The 26633-nt window shown below is 42.5% G+C and overlaps 2 protein-coding genes across 3 annotated transcripts in view; both read right to left on the bottom strand.

The window, feature by feature from the left end:
• The window catches only part of ltbp4 (latent transforming growth factor beta binding protein 4), a 60588-nt gene extending 59073 nt beyond the window's left edge, over positions 1 to 1515 (bottom strand). The window contains exon 1 of the mRNA XM_077542112.1: positions 1008 to 1515. The gene's annotated coding sequence lies outside the window, so the exon portion shown is untranslated. The remainder of the gene's footprint in view (positions 1 to 1007) is intronic.
• A 6203-nt stretch (positions 1516 to 7718) lies between these two features.
• nectin3a (nectin cell adhesion molecule 3a) overlaps positions 7719 to 26633 on the bottom strand; it is a 36153-nt gene continuing 17238 nt past the window's right edge. For both annotated transcript variants that reach the window (XM_077541992.1, XM_077541993.1), the window contains exons 2-6: positions 24572 to 24919; positions 20047 to 20346; positions 18479 to 18596; positions 17264 to 17415; positions 7719 to 13612 (exon numbers count right to left, since the gene is read on the bottom strand). In XM_077541992.1, coding sequence (XP_077398118.1) covers positions 13005 to 13612; positions 17264 to 17415; positions 18479 to 18596; positions 20047 to 20346; positions 24572 to 24919 — 1526 coding nt within the window. In that variant the 3' untranslated portion in view covers positions 7719 to 13004. The remainder of the gene's footprint in view (positions 13613 to 17263; positions 17416 to 18478; positions 18597 to 20046; positions 20347 to 24571; positions 24920 to 26633) is intronic.

The following is a 26633-nucleotide window of genomic DNA, read 5'->3' as shown; positions in this document are numbered from 1 at the left end:
TTCTGCCAACGTGCGCGCGCACACACACACACCTCCTTGATTTCCTGCCAATAGCACACGACGACGTGACCTTTGCGTTAGTTACGCTGACTCGGCATTTCGCTGCGTTGCGCTAAGTGATTGCGCGGCTACTGGTGTGTGTCTGAGAGATAGAGAAAGATGTTTATTCATGGATGACTCCAACAACAATAACAACAACAACTACTACTACTACTATACAAGCAATTTAAGAGGCGACGGTGCTAAATCTTGTCTCATGGGGCTAATTGGTTGCACTACTGGGAGAATGCTAACGATGCAGGTGCTAACTGAATTGATTTTAGCATATATGTCATTCCCAGCTTGTGGCTACATGAGGAAAGTGTAGGACGGCCTCAGCATTGGAAACAGTTACAGGACACGATACAAGATTCCATGAACTGAAAAGTATCAATCAAGAACAAGCACAGAAAAGAAACAGGAAGTCCAGTTATTTTGGAGTTATGCTACACTTGCTAATCTGTAGCGTTAGCTTCAGCGAATAAATCCGTCTCCTTGGGCTCGAGACTTCAGGCTCAAAAACGTCAGTCAATGTTTGGAAACGTCAGTTTTCCAGATGCAGGCGGACAAAAGAAGAAAGGAATCCGACCAAGTAAATCGTTACACGGTCAGGCAGTCTCAAAATTGGATACTAAAAAAGCCCGAACAACAAGCTGCAACTCCCGGACACAAGAACCAACAATGATTTTAACTTTCTTTTCTTGAGACAATTGTTTTTTTTCCAGTAAAGAGAAAAATCTTTGCTGACAGTTTCGACTGTCACTTCAGCCTTCGTCACAGCTGTCCGACAAACAGAACTGAAAGTGAAATAAAGCCCATCTAAAAAGGAAGACAAGATGATGCTACAGTGGCAAGAGCCCCCGAGATTCCGGTTCAAATCTCTTGTGAGCAGACCGTGTGAAACTTAGGAATCATCAAAGACGATATGCGAAAGAGTTCTACAACAAACGTCTGGTGGTCATTCTTACCTGCAAATGCTTTTGGACTACTCAGACAGGAACCCATCGACGAACAACAAGGACATCCAGCTAGTCGACACTGAATCCAGAAGAGTCAGTTGAGTCAAATAGTCACAATCGCGACTTGTGTGAGTCCAATCAGCCATCTATGGTCCTGTAACTACCACATCAATTCTGAAACTTCAATCCAGGGCTTTGTCCTTTGGGTCACTTAAGTTGTTAACCACATGACTCAATGTTTCTCATCCCCAGTCCTCGAGTATCCCTATTCAGCCTGTTTTCCACGTCTCTCTCTCAGCCAACACACCTGAGGATCGTTATCATGCAAGCTTGCTGATTAGCTAATTGTTTGAAACACCTGTGTTGCTGTGGGAGACATGTACAAGTAAAACAGTCTGGATAGGGGTACTTGAGGACCGTGAATCATAGTGGACCGTGAAATCTAGTTCACCAAGATCCAAACATTTATCACTTTCCTACACCACAGAACCTGTTCAAGGTGATAAGGAGATTGATCCTGGTGAACTTAGGGGTACAAAGACTGAACACCGAGAAACACTTGCATTCACTTTGACGGAGACTTTATAAAGCAGGGCTCATCAATCCTGGTCCTCGAGTTTCACCAGTTCCGGTCCTCGATATCTGGAGTCCTGCAGGTTTCAGATTTTCCTGCTCAGCAAGCCTAATAACAATCCTGCGGTTTAGTATCAGGCGTGTTGGTTGGTGGAAACATCTAAAACCTGCAGGACTCTAGACCTCGAGGACCGGAATTTGTGAACCCTGTCATAGTCTTCTGTCAAGCTAAGACACTGTGGATGGTTTTGGACTACCAAGACATGGCGGTTTGTGGCCCTCGAGGACCAGATCTTGACACCCGTGGCCTAGAGAGAACCCACGAAAGACTCGAGAAGGACATCCACTGAAATCTGTCACCATTTGAGGCACGTTGCTCAAGATCCTGACTTGCATGGACGCCGCCACGCCAGCTGTGCTTCTGCCGGACCCCTCGGCCGTCCCCTTGTGGATCCGTTGGCATGTGATTGGCCAGCAGGGGGGTGCACTGCGCGATCATTACCGCCGATCAACCCGAGTGTGCGTGAAAGTGGAAGCCGACAGGAGGGGTAAAGGTTGGACAAAAAGGTGCGATTTGGTGGTCCGGATGGCGAGCGGAGAACAGGATGAGGTCTTTTATCTGACAGTCGGGGAAAAGCAGTTAATCAAGCGTCGACCTCCCCCCGTCCCCCCTTACCGGCGCTTTGTTTTGTCTTCAGCTCGCCGTCCTTCTCTTCCTCGTCCAACTCCTGACCGTCGCAGCGTGACGTCAGCGTTAAGTCTCACTAATTGAGACTTCACGCTGCTCGACTTTAAACGGGCCCGCCCGCCGCGCGCTGACCCGCTCCTTGATTCGATTTGACGCCGGGCCGCGCTTCACCTCACCCTCGCCTCGGCCCGCCGGGACAATAACCGCTCCTCTCCTCCTTCTTTTGTCTGTCTTGCGGCCGTCGCGTATGCAATGGCGGTTGCGTTTAACGAAGTCAAAAGCGTCTTTGTGTTTCAAGACGGAGCGAACGCCCACCCGACCGTCATCAGGAAGTGATTGTGTCAACGATGAAGAGAAGGAAAGTAGCTGATGGGATCTAATATGCACTCGGAGACAAGTTGAGTTGCAGACCAAAACCTTTTGTATGGTTTGTTGATGTTGGATTGGAAACACCCCAAAGTAACGCAAGTTAGGCTTTTTGCATCGTTATGACCTTTGCACTCAACAAAGCAGCCCACCAACTCGACCATCTGATAGGCCAGCAAACTAATTAACCGAGTGACCGACCGCCAATTAAAATATGACTGAGGACTAACCAAAATAATTTTATAATAAAATGTTGTCATATGCAATTCAATTCTAAATGCATGCACATGCGTAGAAAATTTAGCTGTCAAACGATTCAGTTTTTAATCAGGTTAATCTTAGAATTTTGGCTAATCAGTTAATTACTTGTATAATTTAAAATGGAAAAATAAATGACCCCGATAGTTTGACATGAACAAATATTTTGAATGTCATACGCAAACATTTTTAAATGCTTTACTTTCATGCATGTAGTTATGTTTATTGCTCAAACATCCTGTGCTACCATCCACTGTCAAGCTTAAGGATCATTTGTGGTCATAATTAATAGTGTGATTAACCTGCGTTAATACATAATTTTTGTGATAATTTTGTGTGAGTTAACGCTTGAACTGACAGCACTATGATACAAATATGAAACAATTATAATTTAAAATACTGTACATGTAATGTTATTTTTATTGTTATCAATTCAATTTGTGTGAATTGAGCTTCCATATCGATGACTTCTTTATTTCTATGTATTAAATGATTCAGTTATTTATTTATTTTTTTAAATATAGGATTTGCACAGCTGAGCGACATTTCAAGTTTGAAGGTTTAGGAAATCTCGCCATTTATTTCTCTCCTTAAAACTGATACAAATCCAAAATAAAAAATGTATTTCTTCTTTCTTTCTGTGCGTTTTTGATCTTGTGTGAGGGTCTGGCAAGTTGCAGGCTCCCTTGGTGGTCCGCACGCAGTCACATGACGGAAGGGGTCACGCGGCCCAAGGGTCGCAGCTGCCGGATGGCGGCGCCGGCCCGGCCTGGTGGACGGACGCGAGCAGGTGACATCGCGACTTTTAGGATGAAAAATAAACAGGGGCCGCAAGTTTTATTTTCTCTCCTACAACATTTGCATTGCTGAGGGCAAAACCAAATCAACCAACCAACCAACCAACCAACCGGGTAACAATATAACTGACCATCCAACTAAGTCAAGAACCAACACACCAAACCTCCAACCAGCTAAGTTACAAAGTAACTAACAAACTAACCAGCAAAACTTTTTTTAACCAAGCAACCAACCAAGCAACCAACCAAGTAGCCTACTATCTAACTAAGCAAGCAAGATCGCATTCTTTTGTGTTAGCTGTTGTGTGTTGCTGCCATTTTTGCTTTTCCAGCGCGCAGCCATTTGCCAGTTTGTCAGATTTACACGTGAGCGCAGATTTCGTGATGCATTCCGGCGCGGTGGAATAATTCCCACGCATCCATCCCAGCCCACCCATTCCGATGGCAGAGGCGGGTGGGCCGCGACCGCCAATTAGCCCAGAAAAAACGACAAGTGCCGAGCGTCACGTGTTGGAAAAAGGTCACGGGATTGTGCCTTGGTAGTTCTGCCTGGCGACAAAACCGTGCGGGCAGCCCAGAGGTAATTGACTGATACACGTTGGTAAGGCTTAAACATTTGTAAAGGCTACAATAAAACTAGAATCTTTTTAGAGTAAAAGTTGTATTTGTCCAAAAATAAACATTGTTGGTCGGATTAGAAGGTTGGACTAGTTTATAATGGACTCTCTCCCCCCGTGCATTTCTTTGTGAGAAAAACATTTTCCCTCAAAATTAAAAACAAAATTAAACTCATTTACTCCCAATAACGTATAAATAAGTTTTTTTTTAATGTTCTAAGTGTCCCAAAGACGTATTTATAAGTTGTTTTTTTTATGCTAGAGCATACAGAAGGCTTTGATGCAGCCTCTGAACTGCAAAGAACGGTTGCAGAAATGGTAGTTATTAGAAAAACGGCCAGCAGGTGGCAGCAGAGCAAAGGAGATCAACCAGGGCCATGTTGGGGAAAAAAGCTCAATTACTTACAATTTTAAATAGATTTGTGAAAACTGATGAAACTTAGCTCTCTTCTAATGCTAATTGCTGCAAAACGGAAACAGATAGAAACATACTTTTTTTCCTGATGATAGAAGAGACTTTAATTTTTCTTTTGGTAGGTTCCATGCTTTTATAGCAATTGAACACAATATTCTGTGGGCCTTGCAAAATCAGTCAAAATCCAGTAAAACAGCTGGGAGCCAACGGGACTGCTTCTGTGAAAATGGCTGGGAGTGAATGAGTTAAAAATAGGTTTGACTTTTTTTTTAAAATAAGTTTATTAAAAAAAATAATCTTGGAAAATGCAACTTCCTTCAAAACCTAATTCTTAAATTTTTTTTTAATCTGACTTGATTGTGGTGCAATTGGAATTTGAGTTGCCGCAGCTCAGCAATACAACACAAAACGTGTTTTTGGAGCACCAGCTCCGAATAAAAGCCAGCTCCATTGATCAGATTGTGTGGAACAACATCAGAGCAGCTTTAGAAAAAAAGACAATTCTCCACTTTGGGGGAAAAAAAAATAAATAAATTGCGATGTCAGGAAACTGTTGAAGGTTGAAAATTGTGCGCTGCCGTGACAAAAACTCGACACTTTTGCTGATGGATTCATGAGCCAGAACGATGAGCCTGCACCAACACGCAAAGCGTTAGCGCTGATAGATTAGCCGTAGGTTACCAAATGACATCCCAGAAGGGCGTTATCGGACCCGCATGCCACTGAGGATTAAGTATCCGCTTTCTCCTTCTAATCTGAGATATGTGTGTGTTGGGGGTACAGAGTTGTCACTTAGCTAAACAACACATATTGGTATGATAGCGGGGCTGACAGGTTAGCGTCGGCCGGGAAGGGGCGGGGGTGTAGGATTAAAGGCGGCCACTTAGGGCAGGAGGGCCCAGATTAGGGACGCCACTGTAGTGATGCGTCCTTTCTTTCAACAAACAGCTCGCTGTGTTTGCGGACCAAGGGGGCCCAGGTGTGGGATCAGCAATTGTAGCGCTGGGTGGTCAGGTGGCATCCAGGTGGACCAAGTCAAAATGTGGTTGTTTTTTTTTTTTTTTTTTTAATTTAAGAGGAAAAAAACAACAACACACTTTTGGGGGCTGTTATTTGTCTAGAATTTTCTTCTTTATAGTTTTTACTCATATTTCTCATGTTTTTAATTCTTTTTTTTTTTTTTTTTTTTTTTACAAAGATTTCTTTTTATTTTATAGGTTTTTTCTTTTGAAATATCCCACAAATTCACAATAAGGTTTATATTTTTTCAAGAAATTTTGCAAATATAAAGAAAAGCCCCATATTTTTTCTAGAAAAAGGTTTGATAAATACAGTATATATATATATATATTTTTTTAAATAAAATTCATAAAAAGATAATTAACTTTTTAAATAAAAAAAAAAGCCCCAAATTATATATTTTTTTAAAATTTTCTAGACAATTCATAATAGACGTATTTTCAAGAAAAACTACAAAGACTAAGTCCCATATTTGTCTAGGTAAAAAATGTTTTCATGAATCAATTTTTCTGCGATTGGCTGGCAACCAGTCCAGGGTGTCCCCCGCCTATTGCCCAGAGCCAGCTGAGATAGGCGCCAGCACCCCCCGCGACCCTTGTGAGGAATAAGCGGTCAAGAAAATGGATGGATGGATGAATCAATTTTTTATAGAAAAAATGACCAGATTTAGTGATATTTTTCAATAAAATCCCATGAGACGAGTACATATGACACAAAGTAATATTTTTCAAGAATGTCATTTTCAACAAAACATTTTTTTGAAAGAAAAACAAACAAAAAAATATATATAAAAAATATATTTTCTTGACTAGTCAAGGAAAGACTGAAGTCTTTTTTTTTTATTTTTAGAAAAAAAAAAAGTTTAGATATTTATTAATTGGTCACATCACTGAATAATAATAAAAGCTGAGGTAGGACTGTGGGCCGGTTTTGGGGCGCCGAGGAGGAAGGTGGTTGCGTGTGGTCAGTCGTGATGATGATGAAGAGGCTGCCCGGCCGGGGTCGGCCGTCAAACGCTTCATTTAGCCTGCATCACAGCTGATGACAGTGACGACGCAAGACAAATGACCACAAGATGTAAAAAGGGGTCACCTTGAGAAAGAGGTTGCCCTGATGATCGCCCTTCAAGTGCAACAAAAAAACAAAACAAAAAAAAACAGCCAATCTGACCAGGTTAAAGATTCATTCTTAAGGGAAAAAAAAAAAAAAATCGTTTTTTTTTTTTTTTTTTTTTTTTTATAAAGTTATAGTTTTTCAATTCATTTTCTATTAGGTGTCCACCACCCCCCACTTCAAGCACACCTGTAAAGTTAGGATAGTGTTCTTTTTTGACATTTTTATATCAGACACTTCTGAAATAACCAATTGACTCAATTTACCTTTAATAATGTCCTTATTAATGCAATTAATAATATTCACTTATGTGATAACACTAATCATTTTAATGATTACTCACATTAATTAGGAACCAAATCGGTATCATATACAAACACTTCTATAAATCTGTCTGTCGTCACCTTTTCAAATCAATATTCCTCGGAAGTGACAATGCACCGTCACTAAGCTATTTTTTAGAGAAGACCCAACAAGGTGCCACCTTAGAATGTTTCAATGTATTTTTATTTTTTACCCGTATTTCTTCAAGGTAAAAAGTTGTTTCTATTTACATTGACGTTTTGTGCCCCAAAACCTTTTTTTTTTTGGGGGGGGGCGCTCAACTTTTCCCCCAAAAGTAATCCACGTGGCCTAAACCACCAATTTGTGACCGAGTGGACTGCTAATGGTGGCAAATCCTGTTAAATCCCGCTGAAGAGCGCCTCAATGGACGCAGCAAGAAAATGAGTGACGAGTGGTCACCAAAGTCAACATTGTGGGTGAATGGTGACTCAAGAAGACAAAAAGGAGACTTCATTCTCTTAAGTCGCAGTTCTTAAAACACTAGTGAGCGACGGCAAAGGTGACGAGAGGACACGCACCAACGTGTGGTAAGGTCAAAAACTTTTATTGCAAACAAATGGAACAAAAAGACAAACAACAAAACCAAAAACCTTGCCACACATTCTTTCATCTCCGCTTCCCGGGAGAGCGCAAACATTCTGTACAAAAGGATTGGTCGACAACAAATGATCCACTCTTCAATATTACACATACAATAAAAAAAAAAAGCCAGCTTATATACAAGATAATATTTCCCAAGAATGTGGCTGGCTGGCTCGCTCGGTAACAAAATTAGTTACACGCGTCCGATTAGAAAATGCGCAAGGCAAACAAGCTTTTGTCCCGTTGGCTAACTTAAAATCTCATGGATGTAATAAGGCACCCGCCATTCAGCCACAATTGCTGATGCTAAGCTAACATCTTTGCGTTAGCGTTCAGTCGCAACAGCTGATGCAAAGCTAACATCTTAGTGCTAGCAGTCGGCCGCAACGGCTGATGCTAACTCACATTTTAGTGTTAGCTACACAAAATGGCGGCAGCGAGAAGTAAAAGGTTGATGGAGGTGAGCAACAGGCGCTTGCAAATGTCGCACATTCCCTCACGCAATATGCTCGTCACATACGAAATCCCCCAAAAGTTTTGCATTCGTCATGAGGAAGGACACAATGACCACCACATTCCAACTACACAACAAGAACAAGTCTATTTTGAGAATATGTACTTCTCTCAGGCGAAATACGCAAATATTACGAAAACCTGTATTAAAAAGTCCTTTTTTTTAACATAAAATGAGAACCGTAATTTCCGGACTATAAGCCGCGACTTTTGTCACACGGTTTCAACCTTGCGGCTTATACAGTGATGCGACTAATTTATGCATTTTCTCTAATGGCCGCCAGGGGCGCTCGAGCAGAAAAGGTGAGAGTGAGACAGGTGGAATATATGTGTCGAGGAAGACGCAAGTTTAATGTAACTTTACGCTTTGTGCATGAATAAAATTAGCATGAACAGACCCTCATCATGGCAAATACAAGAAGTCTCAGTGACTTTTACCCGTATGCTATTTTTAACCAGCCCTGTTAATGCTGTGTTACGACCGTATTGCTGCTGTGTTACTGCCACGTCACAGGCACTGTTTGGAAAGAAAAGCTAAAGTATATTATTAAATCTTTGAAAACTCTTTCTGTGTACCGTCTTTCTTTGTAAATATCTCATGTTTCAATGTGGGCACATGCGGCTTATAGTCAGGTGCGGCTTATGTATGTACAAAATGCTTTTTCCTTTAGAAATGTACTGGGTGCATCTTATAATCAGGTGCGGCTTATAGTCTGGAAATTAACGAAATTCTTTTACAATTTTTTTTTTTCAATTACGTGTCATTTTCCCACAATTCAAGTTGAATTTATAAAATTTGTTTTTGAAGTGAAATTTTGTTTGAAAATATACAAACAAAGAAAATCCAGACTGTCACAAGATTTCTACTTTGTTTCTGAAATAAAAGCAGCCAATTGTTTTCTTGAAAAACATGAATTGCAAAAATATAACTATTTAATGTTGATAAAATACGATCAAAATCATTTATTAGTACCTCTTAGAAAAAAAAAAAACTTTTTATTTTAATAAGACCTGACAACAGCTTGAAAAAAAAACTTTTTCTTGAAATTGTCAAAATAAATCTTTTTCAAAAGCTTTTTTTCTGTGCCAAATCCAACATTTGTCTCAAAGTCCAATTTTCTTTGCAGTGTGTCCTTCATCCTTCCGAAACACATCAAAGTTGTTTCCGCCTGCCCGACTGAAACATCCGACGAGGTAACGACGATTCAAGAGCGCAGATGTGCCGAGGAGCCATTTTGGAAGCTGGAGATTTGAGGTGAGGGCCGCTCCCCCCTTTGCGGGCGTGTGAGACATTAAAGCGGTTTATTCTCAGCGAGGGCGGGGCCGGGACGCGCCCACAAGCGGCAACACAAAACCCCAAAGAGGTGGAGATGCAACACATGGTCCATGTGTTTCAATGCCTCCCGCCCAAGCGACTAAACTCTTACACGCTTCATTTTGCCCGACTCAAAATTGTCAAGATTCATTTGAAAACTTTTCATAACGGAAAAAGGACGTGATGTCATTTTCAATGGACAGCAAGTGGCAAAATGGCCACCTCGATTCAGCACATAAATTGTGGCATCAAATCCTTAAAGGTACACGATGCAAGACTCAAATTTGAGTGTTAAAATAACCATATTTTTCACCTGCACATGTTTTCAGAATTGTATAATGGACAGGAGGCACGACTGTGGCACAATGACTGTTGCCCCTATTTTTCTGTAAAAGGAAAAAATGTTGGAGCGTTCGGGCCGGTAACTTTAGCTTTTGCTCTGAGCATTACGTCATGTGCGTACACGCTATTGTCCCTGTTAGCTTTCGCGATTGTTCACGCAACTTCACGGACAGGGCAGCTTATTCAAGATGGACTTGAAGAGACCTGCACCCGATACGTCTCAATCCCTTGTGGAGACTCCACAGAAGACAAAGAGAAGTAAAAAACTTTCAGACCAGCGTCAAGGGAGGACGCGGATAAATATAGGAGCAGCGTTTGTCAGGTGGAGAGAGAGCTAAGAGCTATCCTGGGGATGAAACGGGACCCACAGCTTGCTGACTTTTTGCTAAAAAAGTAAGGCGTCGTAACGAAAATACGATAGGGTCTATTTATGATTAGCAGTGCAGAATAAAACTACCACACGGTCGCTAACTAATGTCTCCGCACTTGGACATATTAGCAACGCACTACTATCCTCAATGTCATCGGATTCACAGGATGCACTATTTACGTTTGGAAGGTTGTAACTACGTAAACTTTTGTCACTCAAAGTGACTTTCACATACAAAGTAACTTGAAGATTAATATCTTTCTTACCTCTGTAGACATTATTAAGCCTATGAAAAAGGCGTTGTGCTCCGTGTTTACGTTTGTTCGATTAACTTTGAGTTTTGCTCTTGCCCAAAAAGTCGCGCATGCTCCTGGCCGTGTGCACGTCGCTGGGGTCCATTCCACGTTTCGCCAGAGGGGTCGCAAATGTGCAAAAACTCTGAATTCTGCTTCATGCCCTTTAAACTCGGCTTCATTTTAGTCATGGTCCAAATATCTATCCATTTGAGGTGGTTTGATTTCAGCAACACGTTCATCTTGTTACAATCTCAGGTGAGCATGTCAAATGCTGCTCAGCGTGGTCCAAGGAATGCTCACGGACTTTGCATGATTGCTCACTCAGACGTGTGGAAAGTTTGAAGGATTGTGGCTCCTTCTGTTACGGAGGATAAAGAAATTGAATTTGCCTTTGTGTGTTGCTTGCTGCCACATGATGCTACTTGTTAGCCTGTCTATGGCATTTTGTATTATGTGTTAGCATTAAGCTAGCAGACGGAGAAATTGTGTAGTTTGTTTGTGTTTTGTTCCAATTTGACATCAACGGTGTTGCAAGGGTTAAACAAGTCACGTTGGATGGCAAGGAAAAAAAAAAAAAGTGAAAGTTGGTGTGAGCTCACAAGTGATGATGTCAGTGCTTTGCTGAGGACTTGATGAGCGTGCGCGTTTGTGAGAGAGAGCGAGGGAGTCTCCTCCTCTTTTGGGGAACTTTTCCACACGTCTTCCCCTCTCCAATTTCGTGCACTTTTTCCGTGATGAGCGGGAGCGGCTGTGAGCGCTGATGTCAGTGGCTAACAATGTTTCCGCTAAGACATCTTCGTCCTACTCCTCTAGGCAAATGTGTCCTTTTTTTTTTTTTTTCCCCGGATTTCTTTTTTTAAAAGTTTTTTTTGGGGCGATGTTGGAGGCTAATGGGAGCACAAAATGGCAACGGCCGCAAAAACCACAAATCATCTGCAACTTTGATCACTTTCCATCAAACATCAAAAACGGCCTTCTAATTTCATGCATGCTCATCGTCATGAGGCTGACGAGAGCAAGCTAGACCCTGGGACTGGTTGCTAGCCAATCAGAGCGCACATTTAGACAAACAAGCATTCACAACACCGGACAATTTAGAGTCTTCAATGAGTCGAAGAGCTTGAATTAAGCAAACTGACTTTTGTTGAGAGGTGTGGGACACCTTGGATTGGTCTCCTGCCAATCAGGGCACATATAGTACATGATGGACTGGTCGCCATCCAAAACAGCACATATCTACAAATAGACATTTGCATTCACACATAGAGACATATGAGAGGTCTTCAACTTACCAAAGATGACTTGATAGGAGATGTGGGGGGCACCAGGGATTGGTCGCCAAAGCAATGTCATGGAACATATATAATCAAGTAATGGACTGGTCGCACGTAGACAACCTTGCATCATTCACACTTAGGAGTAATTTGGGTCTTCACTTTAGCTTGGATGACTTTGGGAGAGAAGTGCACCCTGGATTGGTCGCCACATATAAACAACTTGGAGTCTGCAATCAATTTGCTGGAGGAAAAAAAAGCAGATTGGTTGCTAACCAACGGCAGGGCACAGACAAACAAGCATTCAGACTTCCATTCACAACGACGGACACTTTCGAGTTGAGCGGAATTTTGGTGCACCCCGGAATGGTCGCTGGCCAATCGCAGGGTACATACGACAAACAATGGACCGGTCGCCAAATGTCATCAGGTCACGGAGCAAGCAGCAACCACATTCGCACCTGCCGACACTTCTGTGTCTTCAAGCGAGCAAATTTGGAATGTGGCTCACGCAAACGCCACGCAGAAAGGCCAGAGCACAGATTCAAACACAGAACCTCAAAACTGTCAGCCAATGTGCTGCCATAAAAAAATTAAAATAATAATAATAATAATAATAATAATAATAATTGGCAAATGAAATGGGGAAGGCGTAGTAGGTCAGGTGTCAAACTTGTTTCATGATACCTGTACTGGCAAGTAACAAAGTACAAATAAGTCGATTTGTCCGATTTTTTTTCTGCACTCTGTTTGTTACTCAGTGGAGATGCTCAACATCCTTCCTGGTCTTCGGTGAGGTGAGTGTGGGACAATATTTCATTGCATTTTTAGGAGGTTTGGAACAGAACAGTTCCTGTGGCAAGCCGGGTCACAGAAAATGGAGGGGAGCGTGCGAGGTGTCATTTTATGTTTGGTCACCAGAGTGTCGCTCCGGCTTTGACGTTTGTGCGACTGTTGGCACATCTCAGTAGTGTGTAGGAAACTCTCGTCCTCCTTTTCGTTCCCTTTCAGAGCGCATCTCATCGCCGACAGCGTTGAGGAGGCCGAGCGTCGGCCAATCGCATCTCGGCGGAGGCGTCCCGGCCCTGTGCATGTAAAGCGGCCTCCCGCGCGCGCTTGTGCTCAAACGTACCACTCCCGGCGCGAGATGACCGATCCGTCCACGTGCGCCACGTAGTCGCCGTCGGCGCAGTTGTTGCAGCGGTCGTCCGGGAGGTACGGCGAGCCGTTGCCGAGCACGGGCGGCCCGCACGGGTGCTGCGTCATTGGGCCGCCGTAGCGCTCCACGTAGTAGTCGCCCTCCCGCTCGCCCCAGTCGTCGCCGGTCCGCTCCTTGTAGTCGGGGTAGATGACGTCCCCGGAGAGTTTGGCCTTGAGCTCCTGGCTGCCTTTGTTGCTTTTGTCTCCGTAAACCTCCTGGAGCTCGTGCGGCTGCAGGACATCCATCTGCGTCTCCTTCTGCATGTCCGACGGGCCAAGGTACTGCTTGGTATAGTAGTCGCCACGGAAGGTACGGCGCTTGCGCATCAAACACGCGCAGGCGGCCAGCAACACCAGGACCAGGATGAGCGCGCCGCCCACTGCGCCGCCCACCACCGCGCCCAGCGTGCCGTCCTGCACGGGGGCCAGTGTGGGCGAGGTCAACGGGGAGCGCGCCGTGCCGGCGGCGGGGACGCGGGGACGCCGGGCGGCGGTGGTGGGCACAGGGGCCGCCGTGGTCGACGGGGGTTCTGCGGACGGTACGAGTACAGATGAAAAAATTAAACTTTTGTGTTTATGTCACAAGCGACAAGCCAACAGTCACATGAGCAATTTCAAACTGTGTCTCTCCGGTTCCACCACACTCATGTGGCAACCTTCTTAATTCTTTTCTTTTTTTTTTTTTTTTAATAAATAAAATGCATCACTGTAACTGTCATGACTTTGTGGATTATTTCTAGTACTGAGCACCGTGACTTTTAAAAATGTCAACTTTTTTTTCTTGCCAATTGGGTTTTTGAGATATTTTCACGTTTTATTTTTAAGTTTAACCTAGAAAAGTTTGCGTGATACAAATTTCATCGTGGGTCGTAATTAATAGCTTTGAAATTTCAGAAAAAAAAAAGTCACCTGTTGCTGAACCTACCCTTCATAATTCATTAATTTTACAAAAAAATATATTACAATATTACATAGCCTTATCATTGTTATTACTATCATTATCATTATGAAAACCTGATGTGTTAGAGCAAAAACGAGGGCAGATTCAGAATCAGGGCAAAAAAATAAATACATCATTGTGAAAAGTTTAGTAATGCACCCGTGTGACCTTACAGAACAAAAAACAGCGCATTTGGCATCCTTTGGTCAGGAAGCGGCAAAATCGGGACAAAAATAGCCTGACTGTCTTCATGCGTGTCATGCAGACGTACGCGTGTCCCGTGGGCAAACGTTCACTTGAATGCTGCACTGCAAGAAAAGCCGAGACACTGAACGGACGTCTTTGTGTTTTGCGCACAGCATAGCTAAAAATTGGACAAAGAGGTTATGAAAGGACATGGCCGCCACCCACCCGCGTCTTCCTAACCCTGCTGCGGGGTCGTCACGGGAGAAGGAGCAGCCATCCATCATTTGTCCTCTGGAGGTGGGAGAGGTGGCTTACTCGCTGATAGCAGTTGGACAAAACGGCAGCTGACGCTAAGGGTGTGAGCGTCTCCCATTTTGACCACAAGCACCCCCCAGGCCAACGAGCAGCCCGATACGGCTTCATACGTCAATGTCACGCACCTTCTACGCTTTAGTTGATATCTTTTGTTTTCATCATTATGTCGTTTCTTTCACTTGTCGGGTGTCTCGAAAGACAAACACACAGCGATAATTGGGATGATTTAGAAAAGTTGTTGCCCCATCTGATCAAACTGACTAATTGTCCTGGACACAAATAACGAGATGATTTTGATCATCTGTCACCCATTTTAGATCAATTTCAGAAAAGGTCACTGTCCAATGTCTCCGACTGCTACATGTCTAAAATTCTTTCCTGAATGATTATCCTGTAGTTTGGAGGGCACATGCAGATATAATCGGGATGCTTTTTGATCATTTGTCCCTCCTTCCGTTCAAACGCCCGCTGACTGCTTAACGTCTACAACAGATTCTCGAGGAACTACCCTATGATGTGGAGTCCCGATAATCTGACCGATTTAAGAAATTATCTCTTCCAATCACAGTCAGCAGAGGGCCAATTCTTGGAAATCTCAAAGATTATCCTGAGTGGTGACTGACAAATGTGACATACCCATATACAGAGCGTGAGCATCAATCTAATTTCAAGGTACCATCATTCGCATTGTCCTTGATTTAACAAATGGTGCTAATTTGAAAATGTTTTTATCTTTATTTTAGGAAATCAAATGTCAATGTGAAAGAATAATTTATTGCTGTCAAACGTCAAAAGGTCTCAAATTTGACCCGAGCGGTATGCAAGGATGACGAACATCTGCTAGCGCGTAGCTGATCATCTGACGCCAGCAAGACTTTAGAACAGCGACAGCAAGCGGGGGAGGGGAGGATCACCAGCACGGGGGGAGGAAGAGAGGCCGCATGCCCCAAGTCTTAATATTTGAAGATAATTGGCCTGCAGAGTCTTTCCTGGACGGGATGTCCGTCAGCTGTGCTTTCGCTCGGAGGACGACGACTGGCTCGGGCCTGTAAACAAATGAAGCGTGACAGCTTTTTTGGGGCGCGTCCAGAGCTTTCCACAGCCGAGCGGTCGGTGGGGAGTTCGGGGGGGGGGAGGGCTGGGCGGGGGGAACCAAAAGGCAGCGGTTGCTTTGTTTGGAGAGGGATTACAAAGGAGCGATGCAGGAATGAAAACAAAAAGGAGAGTTCTCAGGCTCCACACCCTGGCCCTGACTTCGCAATAATGAACCGGCCCGAGTGGCCACGCGGGGCCCCGGTGCAGGAAGCGCACATGTGGATGCAGGTTCAGGATTTATCTCCGCCATTTATACAAGCTCAATCAGGAAAAACCATTTGGATGGTCCAGGAACGGTCCAGTCTGCGGCCTTCGTTGACATTTACACACGACACGCGGCACTCAACGGCTCCGCAGTGTTACACTGGAACATTTCACGGCTTATAGACTGCACAGGAGTCTACCACAAATCTGCAAATCTGTCAACGTAATTCATTACATCTCCAACAAAGTTGAGCGGGAACTTAAGTGCGTCACTGAGAGAATAAAGTCAAGTTTTTTTTCCTGAACCACAACACTTGAAAATTTTGCGACGCATAAAATCCTTTTGGACCGGCTTTCATAAAGACCTCTGTATGCAAACTTGCTTGCTTCTGCAAACAGATGTAGAAGCCGATCTGCTAGCTGGCACGTTCAGAATTGCAAATGAAAAAAACGGGCAAAATTGCCACACTATTCATTTTGCGCAATCCGGGGGGCAACAGATTCATTTAGCACATGCAATGTAGATTGTCAAAGCCAAGATGAACTGCGGATGAGTCTTGAAAGAGTTGCATGTAAAAGGCAGTAAAATCATGACTCCAAGTTATTTGGCCAAGGAGGATTGCAAAGGCAAAATGAGAACTGTTCATTTCCACTTGTGTAAACATTTGTTAAATACCAGAAACAAAATTTACTGCAATATATCGTTTATCCACTGAAAGGTCTAAATCTGGCACTCACAAGAAGGAGTCATGCCATATTCCACATGACAAAACTCATTGCATCTGGGTAATTTCATTGCACTTTCACAATTGGTGCCAACGTCACCCAGAGCACTTTCTGGGGTTTGCTGTCCCAACTATGTTGCGCAGGATGGGACGTCAAATCCCACACACTCGAGATGTGCTAAGTCAAATAAAAAAATTAGCTTTTTTGCATTTGTTGACTACCCCATAATTAATGGAGAGATTTGTCAGTAACACAGTTTTGTTTGTCTCTTCTACTAACACTTCCAATTCCATCACTTCAAACTATTTTATGCTTGCAGTGCTGCGCCAAATTTTCCACCATGAAAACCAGCAGTGTAAAAGCCACTTTTACACCTGTTGCCAACAGCACGCACGATCACGATCGGGATCTTAGTAATCAGGATGATCTGCACTGCACAATGGAGAGTCCACTTGTCACCTACTGTAAAGTCCAATACATTTGGCCAACGTGAGTGCGCGAGTTCTGTACATTTCCCTTCTGAAATACTGAGAAGAGGTGGGCCAGGAACCCGCGAGCTTCAACATGATTATTCGTCGACAGTTGTTTGTGATCAGCACCAATGTGCACAAAAGGAATAATGAGGATGACTAGAAATAATCCACAGAGTCATGAAAATCCTTAAAGTGTATCTCGGATGGGGCGTTTTGCAGTTCAGAAGCAGGACATTTATTACCTTGGACCCAGAGGGACAAGTCCTGGCTGCGGACGCCGATATCATTGGTGGCTTCGCAACGGTACACGCCTGAGTCGTTGAGCTCCAGGGGACGCGTGAATGCAAACCTGTTGGTTACGATTTCGAGACCGTCTGGCATTGGGCCGTCCAACCTGGGGACAAAATCAAAGAAAAAAAGAAAGAAAGAAATCAAAGACATGGACATTTTTAGAATGTGTACCAACACAAGAGTGAGCAAGATTCTTCCGGGTGGCATAAAGTGATTGAATAATCTGACATATTTACATACAAATGTTCAATATTATACAATGTCCCTTTTTATAGTCTTGATCAAATGACATGGAATAGTTTGTTTATAAGCCGTTGAAGCAACTGCCACTGGCAAGAACGTGTGACGTCATTGAAAGAAGATCAGGAAACACTTTATTTGGACTAATGCGATGATATACAGACGTTTCCATAAAAAAAAAAGAAAGAAAAACAAGTCTGGAAAAACACTCAGAAGACGAGAGCTTTTGTCTGTCCTGTCGAGTCTTGGGGGTTGTTTGGGCATAAGGTTTCACCAGGCGAGACTTTGCCGCTGCTGTCAGGTCGCCATGAGCCTCGTTTTCACATCAGAGGACAACAGAGTGCCACAAGGTCTGACTCCCTCGCATGCAAGAGACATATGGACGCTTTATTTAAAGCACAGCCTACAGCTGGTGGATCTTGTGTCAAAGACAAATAACTCAGTAACTACAGTAAAAGCGCGTATATTCAGGGTTGGCTATTCAGATTGACCTATTGAATGTTTTTTTTTTTTTCCTGAGGAGCCGATCAGCAGAAACACTCAATTATTAGCACTTCCTGCTCTTTCCAAAATGTAGTCAGATGCCGCCAAAGTCCTGTCTAAAGAGGAAGGTTGCCCGCAAATTTGTGTCAAGGGAATATGCTGAAATGATGATACATCGTAACCGAAGAGACAAGCGTTGTATGGCGGGAGGACTAAAGTTTAGCCCAGGTTGTCAGTGGAAGTTAGGTTGCATGTACGCACTTCTGGTGCTTTTAAAATTTTTTTTTTTGCTCTAATCAAATCATCAGTATGGTACGAATATTTAGGGTAATGTAAAAGTTTGAAATGTTATCAAGTGTCTTGAGATCATAGTTCGACGTAGTAATTTGGCAATTCTTGTCCATTAGTAGTGTTTCTTGTTCCATTATGTATCGCACACCCACCTGGCCCATGTGTACTCTCGGACGGGGGGGTTGGCCTGGGCATTACAGATCAACGTCACCTCGGCTTGTCCGGCATACCAGTTTTTCTCCTCCCCTTTTATGAGGACAATCGGTGCAACTGTGGAAAAACAAAGCAGAACAAAAGTTGGCTTCAACAAAAGCACGCTTATATGCTGACCAAAGCACATTTGAGACTATGCATACGCTCAACAAGCGTTTCGAGAAGGGAAAAAGACAATGTGCATTATGTTATATTACAAGAAGCACATGGGCCGAAAACAAAAGAGGAGCTCAAGACATACAACTAATAAATTCCTCAAAACCAAAAAGCAAACGGAGGTACACGTCCTGGTTGAAGCCCACATATACAGCTGTAATAAAATACAGCAAACAGACTCGGAGATCCAATTTTGCCCATTTTGATTTCTCCGGAGAACAAATGAGCGAGTCATCATTGAAGAAAAGAAAGAGGACATCTCGGCCTGTCTCGCCCACTGACCCGTCATGCGCCTCGCCGTGGAAATTGTGCTTCTTTTGCACTTAAAAGAAACCCTCGCTTGTGCCTCGGATATGATTTATTGGGCCACAAAGCCTCCTTGTGACTGTATTAACCTTACTTTCCCCCACTTCTAGGCTCACCGCCTTCCTCAGCCTATCTTTAACCACACTCCTGCTATTATACTTGCACCAACGCAGGAGCAATTTGAACACTAGCATTCATTTGCTAATTCATTACCTGTTATGATAATGGAATGATACTAAAATAAAATACTCTTGAGTTTAGGGTTGTGCAATTTAGCAAAATTCAATTACAATTTCAATTATTACATTCCACAATAACAAAATCAGCATAATCGTTTTAAAAAAAATAATACTAATTTGAGTATTTTAAATTTGTACATTTGCACCTTTTTTAAATTTAAAAATAACTAATACATTTTGATTCATTCAAAAGGAACTATTATAGTGTTTCAAATAATTTTATTTGTATTAATTTTATCAAAATATTTGTTTTTTACATTTATAAATTTTCTTGTATTGTACCAAAAAATGTCCTACTGCACAGTGCACATGCTGCACTCCAGCCAACTTAAATAAATAAACAAACAAAAACGTATATAATTAGTGTTTCTTTTTTTTAATTGGTCTTAATATTTTTAAATGCTTAAACATTTTCTTCTTTTGTACCAAAAAAATCATTTAAATAATCGTGATTTCAATTATTGCCAAAATAATTTGATTATTATTTTTTTCCATAATCGACCAGCCCTGATTGAAATAAAAGGATTTATTTAGCAATATTTTTGAAACATGTTTTGAAGGTGCTTAAATACATGTAATAGAGTTGCAGCAAAAATTGCACTTGACATAAAAATGTCTTATAAAAACTTGAGGTGGACAAATCTGTCCAATTTTGGAATGAAATGATCAGTTCATTTTTTTGTTCTTGAAAAGGATGGTCAACGCCTTTGCTCTCATTTAATGTCGACATGTTTACAGACACCAGTGCTAACGTTAGCAGCGACCAAGCTATGCTAGTGTTAAAAGAGACGTGAAATGTGACTCACAGTGAATATTGAGCTTGTAAGGGATGCGGAAGTCGCTCTCCAGTGTGGGGTGGCGCACCACGCAGGTGAGCGTCTCGCCCTGGGAGGCGCTCTGAGGCTTCCACATGTAGCGCACATGCACGCTGGCCGTGCCGTCGGCCTCGTTGCGCCTCTGCGTCTCGGCGCGGCCGCTCAGGTCCGTCTCCCACGACACTTCGGCGGCGGGGAGGCCGCGCTCGGCGATGCAGGTGGCCACCAGAGACTCGCCTTCGCCTTCCAGCAGGGCGGCGGGCCCGGCCGACACGTACACCTTGGGCTCCACTGGATCAACCGGACGACAGCACAATTAATTAGCATCACAAGATGAGATGAAGCATAGTCATGTTTCCTTCAATTTACATATTGAGAATTAGGCTTGCAAAGGGGTGGAACATTTTCAGTATTTTTAGGGGAATTTTGGTCAAAATACCAAAAAAGAAATTTATGGAGAGAATTTAAGATCCCCATTAAGAGCCAATCTGCAATTTTTGTAATTATGCCCCTGGAAAGTTCTAAATGTTCTACCATGCTGCACAAACATTCAAAATGGATGCTAGTCAATCAGAAAACAGATTTCAATTCCTGTTGTTAGTATCTTGCAAAGCCTAATGGCTTTTAAAGTATACACTGATATATTTAAAGCAATGCACTTAGTGAGCTTTAGATACACAAGGCAGTACGAGTGTATCTGCTTCAAGATATTGAAACATGAAATTAGACGGACATACAAAAGTCTTTAAAAGCAGCATCGAGTGAGAGTATGTGACATACAAGCTTGAAACAGAAGCACACAACCTAAACTACCACCTTGAGATACGAGTTTCATTTATTCTATGACCACGCGTGGAACTCCTACCAAGTGCCCAAACAATTAATTGGCCAGCCAATTTAATCATTAGATATCCTTTTAATTAAAATCAGCAAGGTCTTCTCCTCCCACATTCCAAAGACATGCATGGCAGGTTAATTGCGTGCTCCGGATTGTCCCTAGGTGTGCTTGTGAGTGTGGATGGTTGTTCGTCTCTGTGTGCCCTGTGATTGGCTGCCAACCAGTTCAGGGTGTACCCCGCCTACTGCTCGAAGCCATCTGGAATAGGCTCCAGCACCTCCACGACCCTTGTGAGGAGCAAGCGGTTAAGAAAATGGATGGATGGATGGATGGATGGATAAAATCAGCAACAAATCTGCCAAATTTTGGGGTTGATTTTTGCGAGTGGTTTTGTTTTGCTTTTGTGTTTGTGTTTTTAACGCATTAACACATTTCAACATAATGACATTTAAGGAAAGTATTGTAAAACAGTCAAACACTCTGCTTGTAATTCATATCTTTATTATTGTATGCATTAAGTGACACAAAAAAATTAACAAGCCCCCTGGTTAAGAATTTTTCTTTGGCTTGGCTGATTAATCATTACAAAACAAATAAATAATAGGTAAACAGCAATAAGAAAAACAATGATTTTTTTTAATCATTCATCAAGAGAATATATTATTAAAATATTTGATACAGTGACAGTCCTATTGATAACACACTTCAGTCAGAAGGATTATCTTCAAGTCATAAGATAGTCGTGCGTTTGATGTCCTGGGTAAGGAAGGGGCAACATCAGGACACAAACAGCCGGATTGTCTTCATGCGTGGACGCGGCCATTTTCTTGTGCGTCGCTTAAAGAGCACAAGCAGCTGCACCACTAACTTGATAGTTTGGAAGGCCAAAAAAAGTTGTGGGGGTTTAACCACCTTATCCCAGAGAAAAGGCCGGCACCTCTCAGACATCTGCTCCCCTCGTCCCTAGTTGAGCGGGAGCTGCCGCTACAAATTCCAAAAATAACTCCCGGCACCCCGTTCCCTAAAAATAGCCGTCCGTGTCCTGCGCAGGAGGAAGGGGAGGCCACGCTCGTGCTGCAGTCATCAGGCTGTCTCTGCCCCTCCCCTCCTCGCTAGCGGGCTCAAGCTAAAAACAGGAGCTACTCTATGTTGGTGACTCTATGAGACTGACATGTTCATCTGGACCAAGGTCAGGAAGGGAGGCCAACGCCAGACCAGTGCAAAGGCGAACCCAAACATTACAAGCTGTCGTCTCACACAGGGCATGCCCATTTTCGTCAGTAGTGGCAAGTAACCAAGTACAGTTATTCTACTTGAATAGGGTTGCAACTTAAAATTATTTAAATAAACAATTCAATAGATGAACCCATCACTCCATTCATAAATAGGACATTATTCAAAATGGACAGTGAAGTATACACTCAAACATTAGTTATGATTCAGTTATTGGATTTGATCCGTATGATGTCGGAAAATAGACAAAAACGTTGATCATTATGTTCCAAAGTGAAAGCAAATATTTTGATTCAACTCAAAGATAGTCTGTTTTCATGAAGGACCACCAAAATTGGACAGTATCTACAGTTCAGAAGCTGAAATTCTGAGGATTTTGACAATTTTAAATTAAAAAAGGAATATCATTATCAACTGTGAATTGATTATATCAAATAAATTAATCATTACACCTGTAGAATTTTCAGGTATCTATACTTGACTGAGAATATTTAATTTGCTCAGGACTTCCTATTTTGACTCCATACATATGAAAACAGATCTGTGCTTCTATGTTACTACGGCCAAAACAACAAAAACAAAAAAACAAAAACAAAAAGCATTAATAATAATAATAATAATAAAAAACTCCCAGGGGTTACATGCAGCTCTAATACACCCCCGCCCACCCCCACCCCGCACACAGTCAAAAGTACACAGAAACAAAACAGTTTTTTGGAGGTTCTCGGACAACCAGACTTGGTAATTATGAATTATTGATCTTGTGCTAAGAATTGATTTTGCAGGATGATTTGTGTGAAAGAGGTACACGTCACATGACTTCCTTTTCATAAAACCCGGTGTGCGGTTGAGCAGCCACTGCATGAGCTTGGGCTTTTCCATGAGTCAGCAAATCTCTATTGCACAGCTGAATTCTCAGTTTTCTGACGAGGCAAAAAAAAAAAAAAAAAAAAAGCTGCATTGTTGGCCACACGAGTGAGCAGACAAATTTAAAAGGGAGGAGGCGAGAGAGGGGGGCTCCGCATCTCATCGCGGGACAATAAATTCTTGTAGTTGCTTCACTTGTCACATTGGTGAAATGTCCATTTTACACAGCCGGCCTTCGATTAACATGTCAACATGCTTCATTCTCATCTTTTGGCATCAGATTTCTCATCTTGATGAGGTTTTTAGCTATGACTCATGTCGTCGTCGTCGTGATGGTGTGTTACAAAGCTGTGTAATACGTCTGATTAAAGCCATGTGTTGAACAGTCCGTGTCATTGTCTGGGTGCTTTCAACGGTCGATCTGTGATAGATGCTCAGTTCCTGTGCCAATTGGAGCATCAGAGTCAGCCAGAGGATTCAGTGCTTGAGGTTTGTTTGTACACAACCAAAGCCAGTGCAGCACTTCTGACACACTTTGAAATCCGATACGCTATTAGTAAATTGTTTGTTAATAATTCAAAATGTTGAGGTTTTCCTGCCAAGGCCAAAGAAGACAAAAAAAAAAAAGCGAGGGAACAAAAGCCAAGAAGCGGCGACTTCTTGTAATGCAATTGAGCAATTAGCTGCCTCCGAGACAACAGTCAACTTTTGTGTTCGCCATTCCTCAATTAGTCATAATAACCAGGAAATCCACAGGGTGACATTGTGTTAAAGTGGTAGAGTGTGTCAAAATCATATTGCCCCAAATTGTTCATGACATCAATTAGGGCAGTGAAAAAAAACAAGACAATACTGGACCTTTTTTGGTATTTTGACTAGGTTTCATTTTCGGCAAATAAATGTTGTAAAGCAATGCTGTCACTAGTTTACAGAACAATAAGCCTCTTTTTTCCACTCAAACATGTACACTGAAGTCTGGATTTAAGTTTTTCCAGACACGCAATGTTGCTAAGCCAAATTGTTTGCATTAACTTGCAAGAGAAAAATAAATAAATAAAAAAAAAATTAAAAAAGTCATGAAACGGGCGCTTAATCATAAGAGCAACGTAAACTTAGCTTATTTCATGACAAGGAGCAATACCCCACATAGAAGTGATTCTTACCAAAAGAAAACCTAAATACAACACCAACTGGATTTCATGAGGTCTCTTTGCTTTGATATGGTCCACACAATCAAAGGAGCACAGTAATCTCATTTAACCAGGTTGGTCCCATTGAGATTATAAACGTCTTTTTCAGGAGACCTGATATGGGTCTGAGATGACATTTCAATTCATTTCAAATGGGAATTGAGTCAGGAGTCAGAAGTGTTTTGCATTACATGAGTGGTCACAGACGAAATTAAACTTGTAAAAACAGTAAAATCAGAGGGTATGACTTGGTGTCCTAAACCCTACTCAAAGTTACATCCAAATGTAGAAAGGAAAAGCGGTTTGGAACTTTGGAGGTCTGAGGGCGACCAAACTGGGCACTACGCACTCACTGCTAATGCATGCACAAAGAAATCATCCCACTTACCTAAAACATTGACGTTGACGGACGCCTGACCATTTCCCAGGGGGAAAGTAGACACCCTGCAGGTGTATGAGCCCATATCTGCAAGCTCCACGCCCTCCAAGGAGATGCTGAAATCTTGGTTTGTGGTGGAAATGAAGGAGACGCGATCAGCCAACTCCGGAGGGATGGATGTCCCGTGGTCCACGTGGTACACGGCCAGGATCTCCTTGCCTGAAGGGAGTTGGCGCTCCCAGGAGCTCTGGATGAGGTTGAGGTTGGGCACCATCTTGATGCGGCAGCTCAGCGTGACCTTCTTGCCCAGCACTGCGTCCACTTTCTCGGGGACCAACACCAGGTTGCTGCTTACCCCTGGATGAAGAATTAAACCCTCAATCTTGGGACAATATTTTCTATATTGCTGTTCTAAAAAACTTGGAGACATCAAGAGTTGCCTTTCTGGCTTCTTTTGTCAAACAGAGAGGATGCCCAGCATATATAAGCCCTACCCCAAAATGGAGTTGTCTTCAATCCTTCCTTGCCCAAACATCACAGACAGACATTCAAATGCAAATCAACAGTGACCAAAAAAGGGCAAAATCAAACTGAAGTTGGTAGAAGGATATGTAAAATAAAAGGTGACCTAGCACTTAACAAAACCAGAACACATACGGCTAACCTTCTAGCTAGCAGCTAGCATGAGAATCTAACATAGCAGCCCGCATCATTCACCTGTCTCATGTCACCAACAGGCCAAGCGAAAAAAAAAAAATGCACAGGAACATTAAACAGGTCAATTTAGTAATATGTCTAGGAAAAGTTGGTCGGCAGTCAAAACCCAGCCAAATAAAATAATATGAATGTACACCAGCTGGGTCTTGCTTACACTTTTTTTTTTTTTTTGAAAGATCACATGTAGGTTTGACACCTGCGATGCAAATTTTTGCAGTAAAATTCAGCCAACTCTGACCACAACAACCACAAAACCCTAAACCTAACTCTTTGTACTCATAGCGTTTATTCAGTGTCAACAAATGAAAATACCCCCTTATATCCATACCCCTATAGCAATGAGTTCACCTTGTAGTTCTCAAAAAGTGACAAATAAATTGATTTAAACTGACTCAAACACTACAAACAGAATAAATTATACTCTCGAGCTTTTCAGGCTTGTAAAGTCAAACATTTAACAGCACTAGTTTTTCTAGCTCCATTTTAGTTCTTGTTGACATGTTTACAACGCAGAATTTGTTATATTTGGGAACCATCAATCTGCTGTGTGTGCCTCTCGGATGTGTGCACTGAGCGAAACATATAAAAGTGGCCCACTGGCTGGTATTTTCAGTCCTTGGCACTGACGCGAGCGGTTAGCCGCAGCAATGCTATCAAGCGAGGATGAGGCTACCCTGGTGCTCCGTTGCGTCCTCTGTAATTTCCCAGATTATGCGCTCACACACATGCATGCATGCTCACAATACACAAGCCTTCGCTCTACCAAAATAAGGTCCAAGTGTGTGAGAATCTGACATTTTTGTTTTGTTTGACTCGGTGTATGTTGAATTGCGTTGTAAACTTGCCAACTGTGCTATAATACTCGGGCTTTCCTGATTTTTCCCCCCCGCCCCTGTAACTCACCCAGCGTTGTCAAAACATTTTATGTGATTCTGGCACCCACCTACGTGCAAGTGGGGGATTTTTTTTTTTTTTTTTTTTTTTTTTTACCTAATAACCCCCATTTTTAAAACAGCCCAAGGCAACCTATTTGAAAGAGGTAATTCCTGAGAAGTTTGCTTTTGCTATTTTTAGACCCAGTCTGGCTAGTGCCATAAGCTAACGTAGTAGTCTACATCATCACACCTCTCAAACGTCACATATACTGTACTGTAGATGAACTCAAATGCGGCCAACTCTTAGCCAAGTTCTTGCCATAAAAAAGTTGGTCAATGATACAGTAGAACAACCTCACCAAAATACTACTCTGAACATAGAAAAAAAGCAGTAGCAGTGAAAACATTCTTCAACAGGGCCGTAGAACTCATACACTTTTATTCACAAGCTACAAGCACAGCACAACGTTAGCCATGAT

The sequence above is a fragment of the Festucalex cinctus genome, chromosome 13 (assembly GCF_051991245.1).
Source record: "Festucalex cinctus isolate MCC-2025b chromosome 13, RoL_Fcin_1.0, whole genome shotgun sequence".
In the NCBI taxonomy this organism is placed as follows: Eukaryota; Metazoa; Chordata; class Actinopteri; order Syngnathiformes; family Syngnathidae; genus Festucalex; species Festucalex cinctus.
The sequence above is the reverse complement of the archived record's forward strand: the minus strand, read 5'-3'. Positions and strand labels throughout refer to the sequence as shown.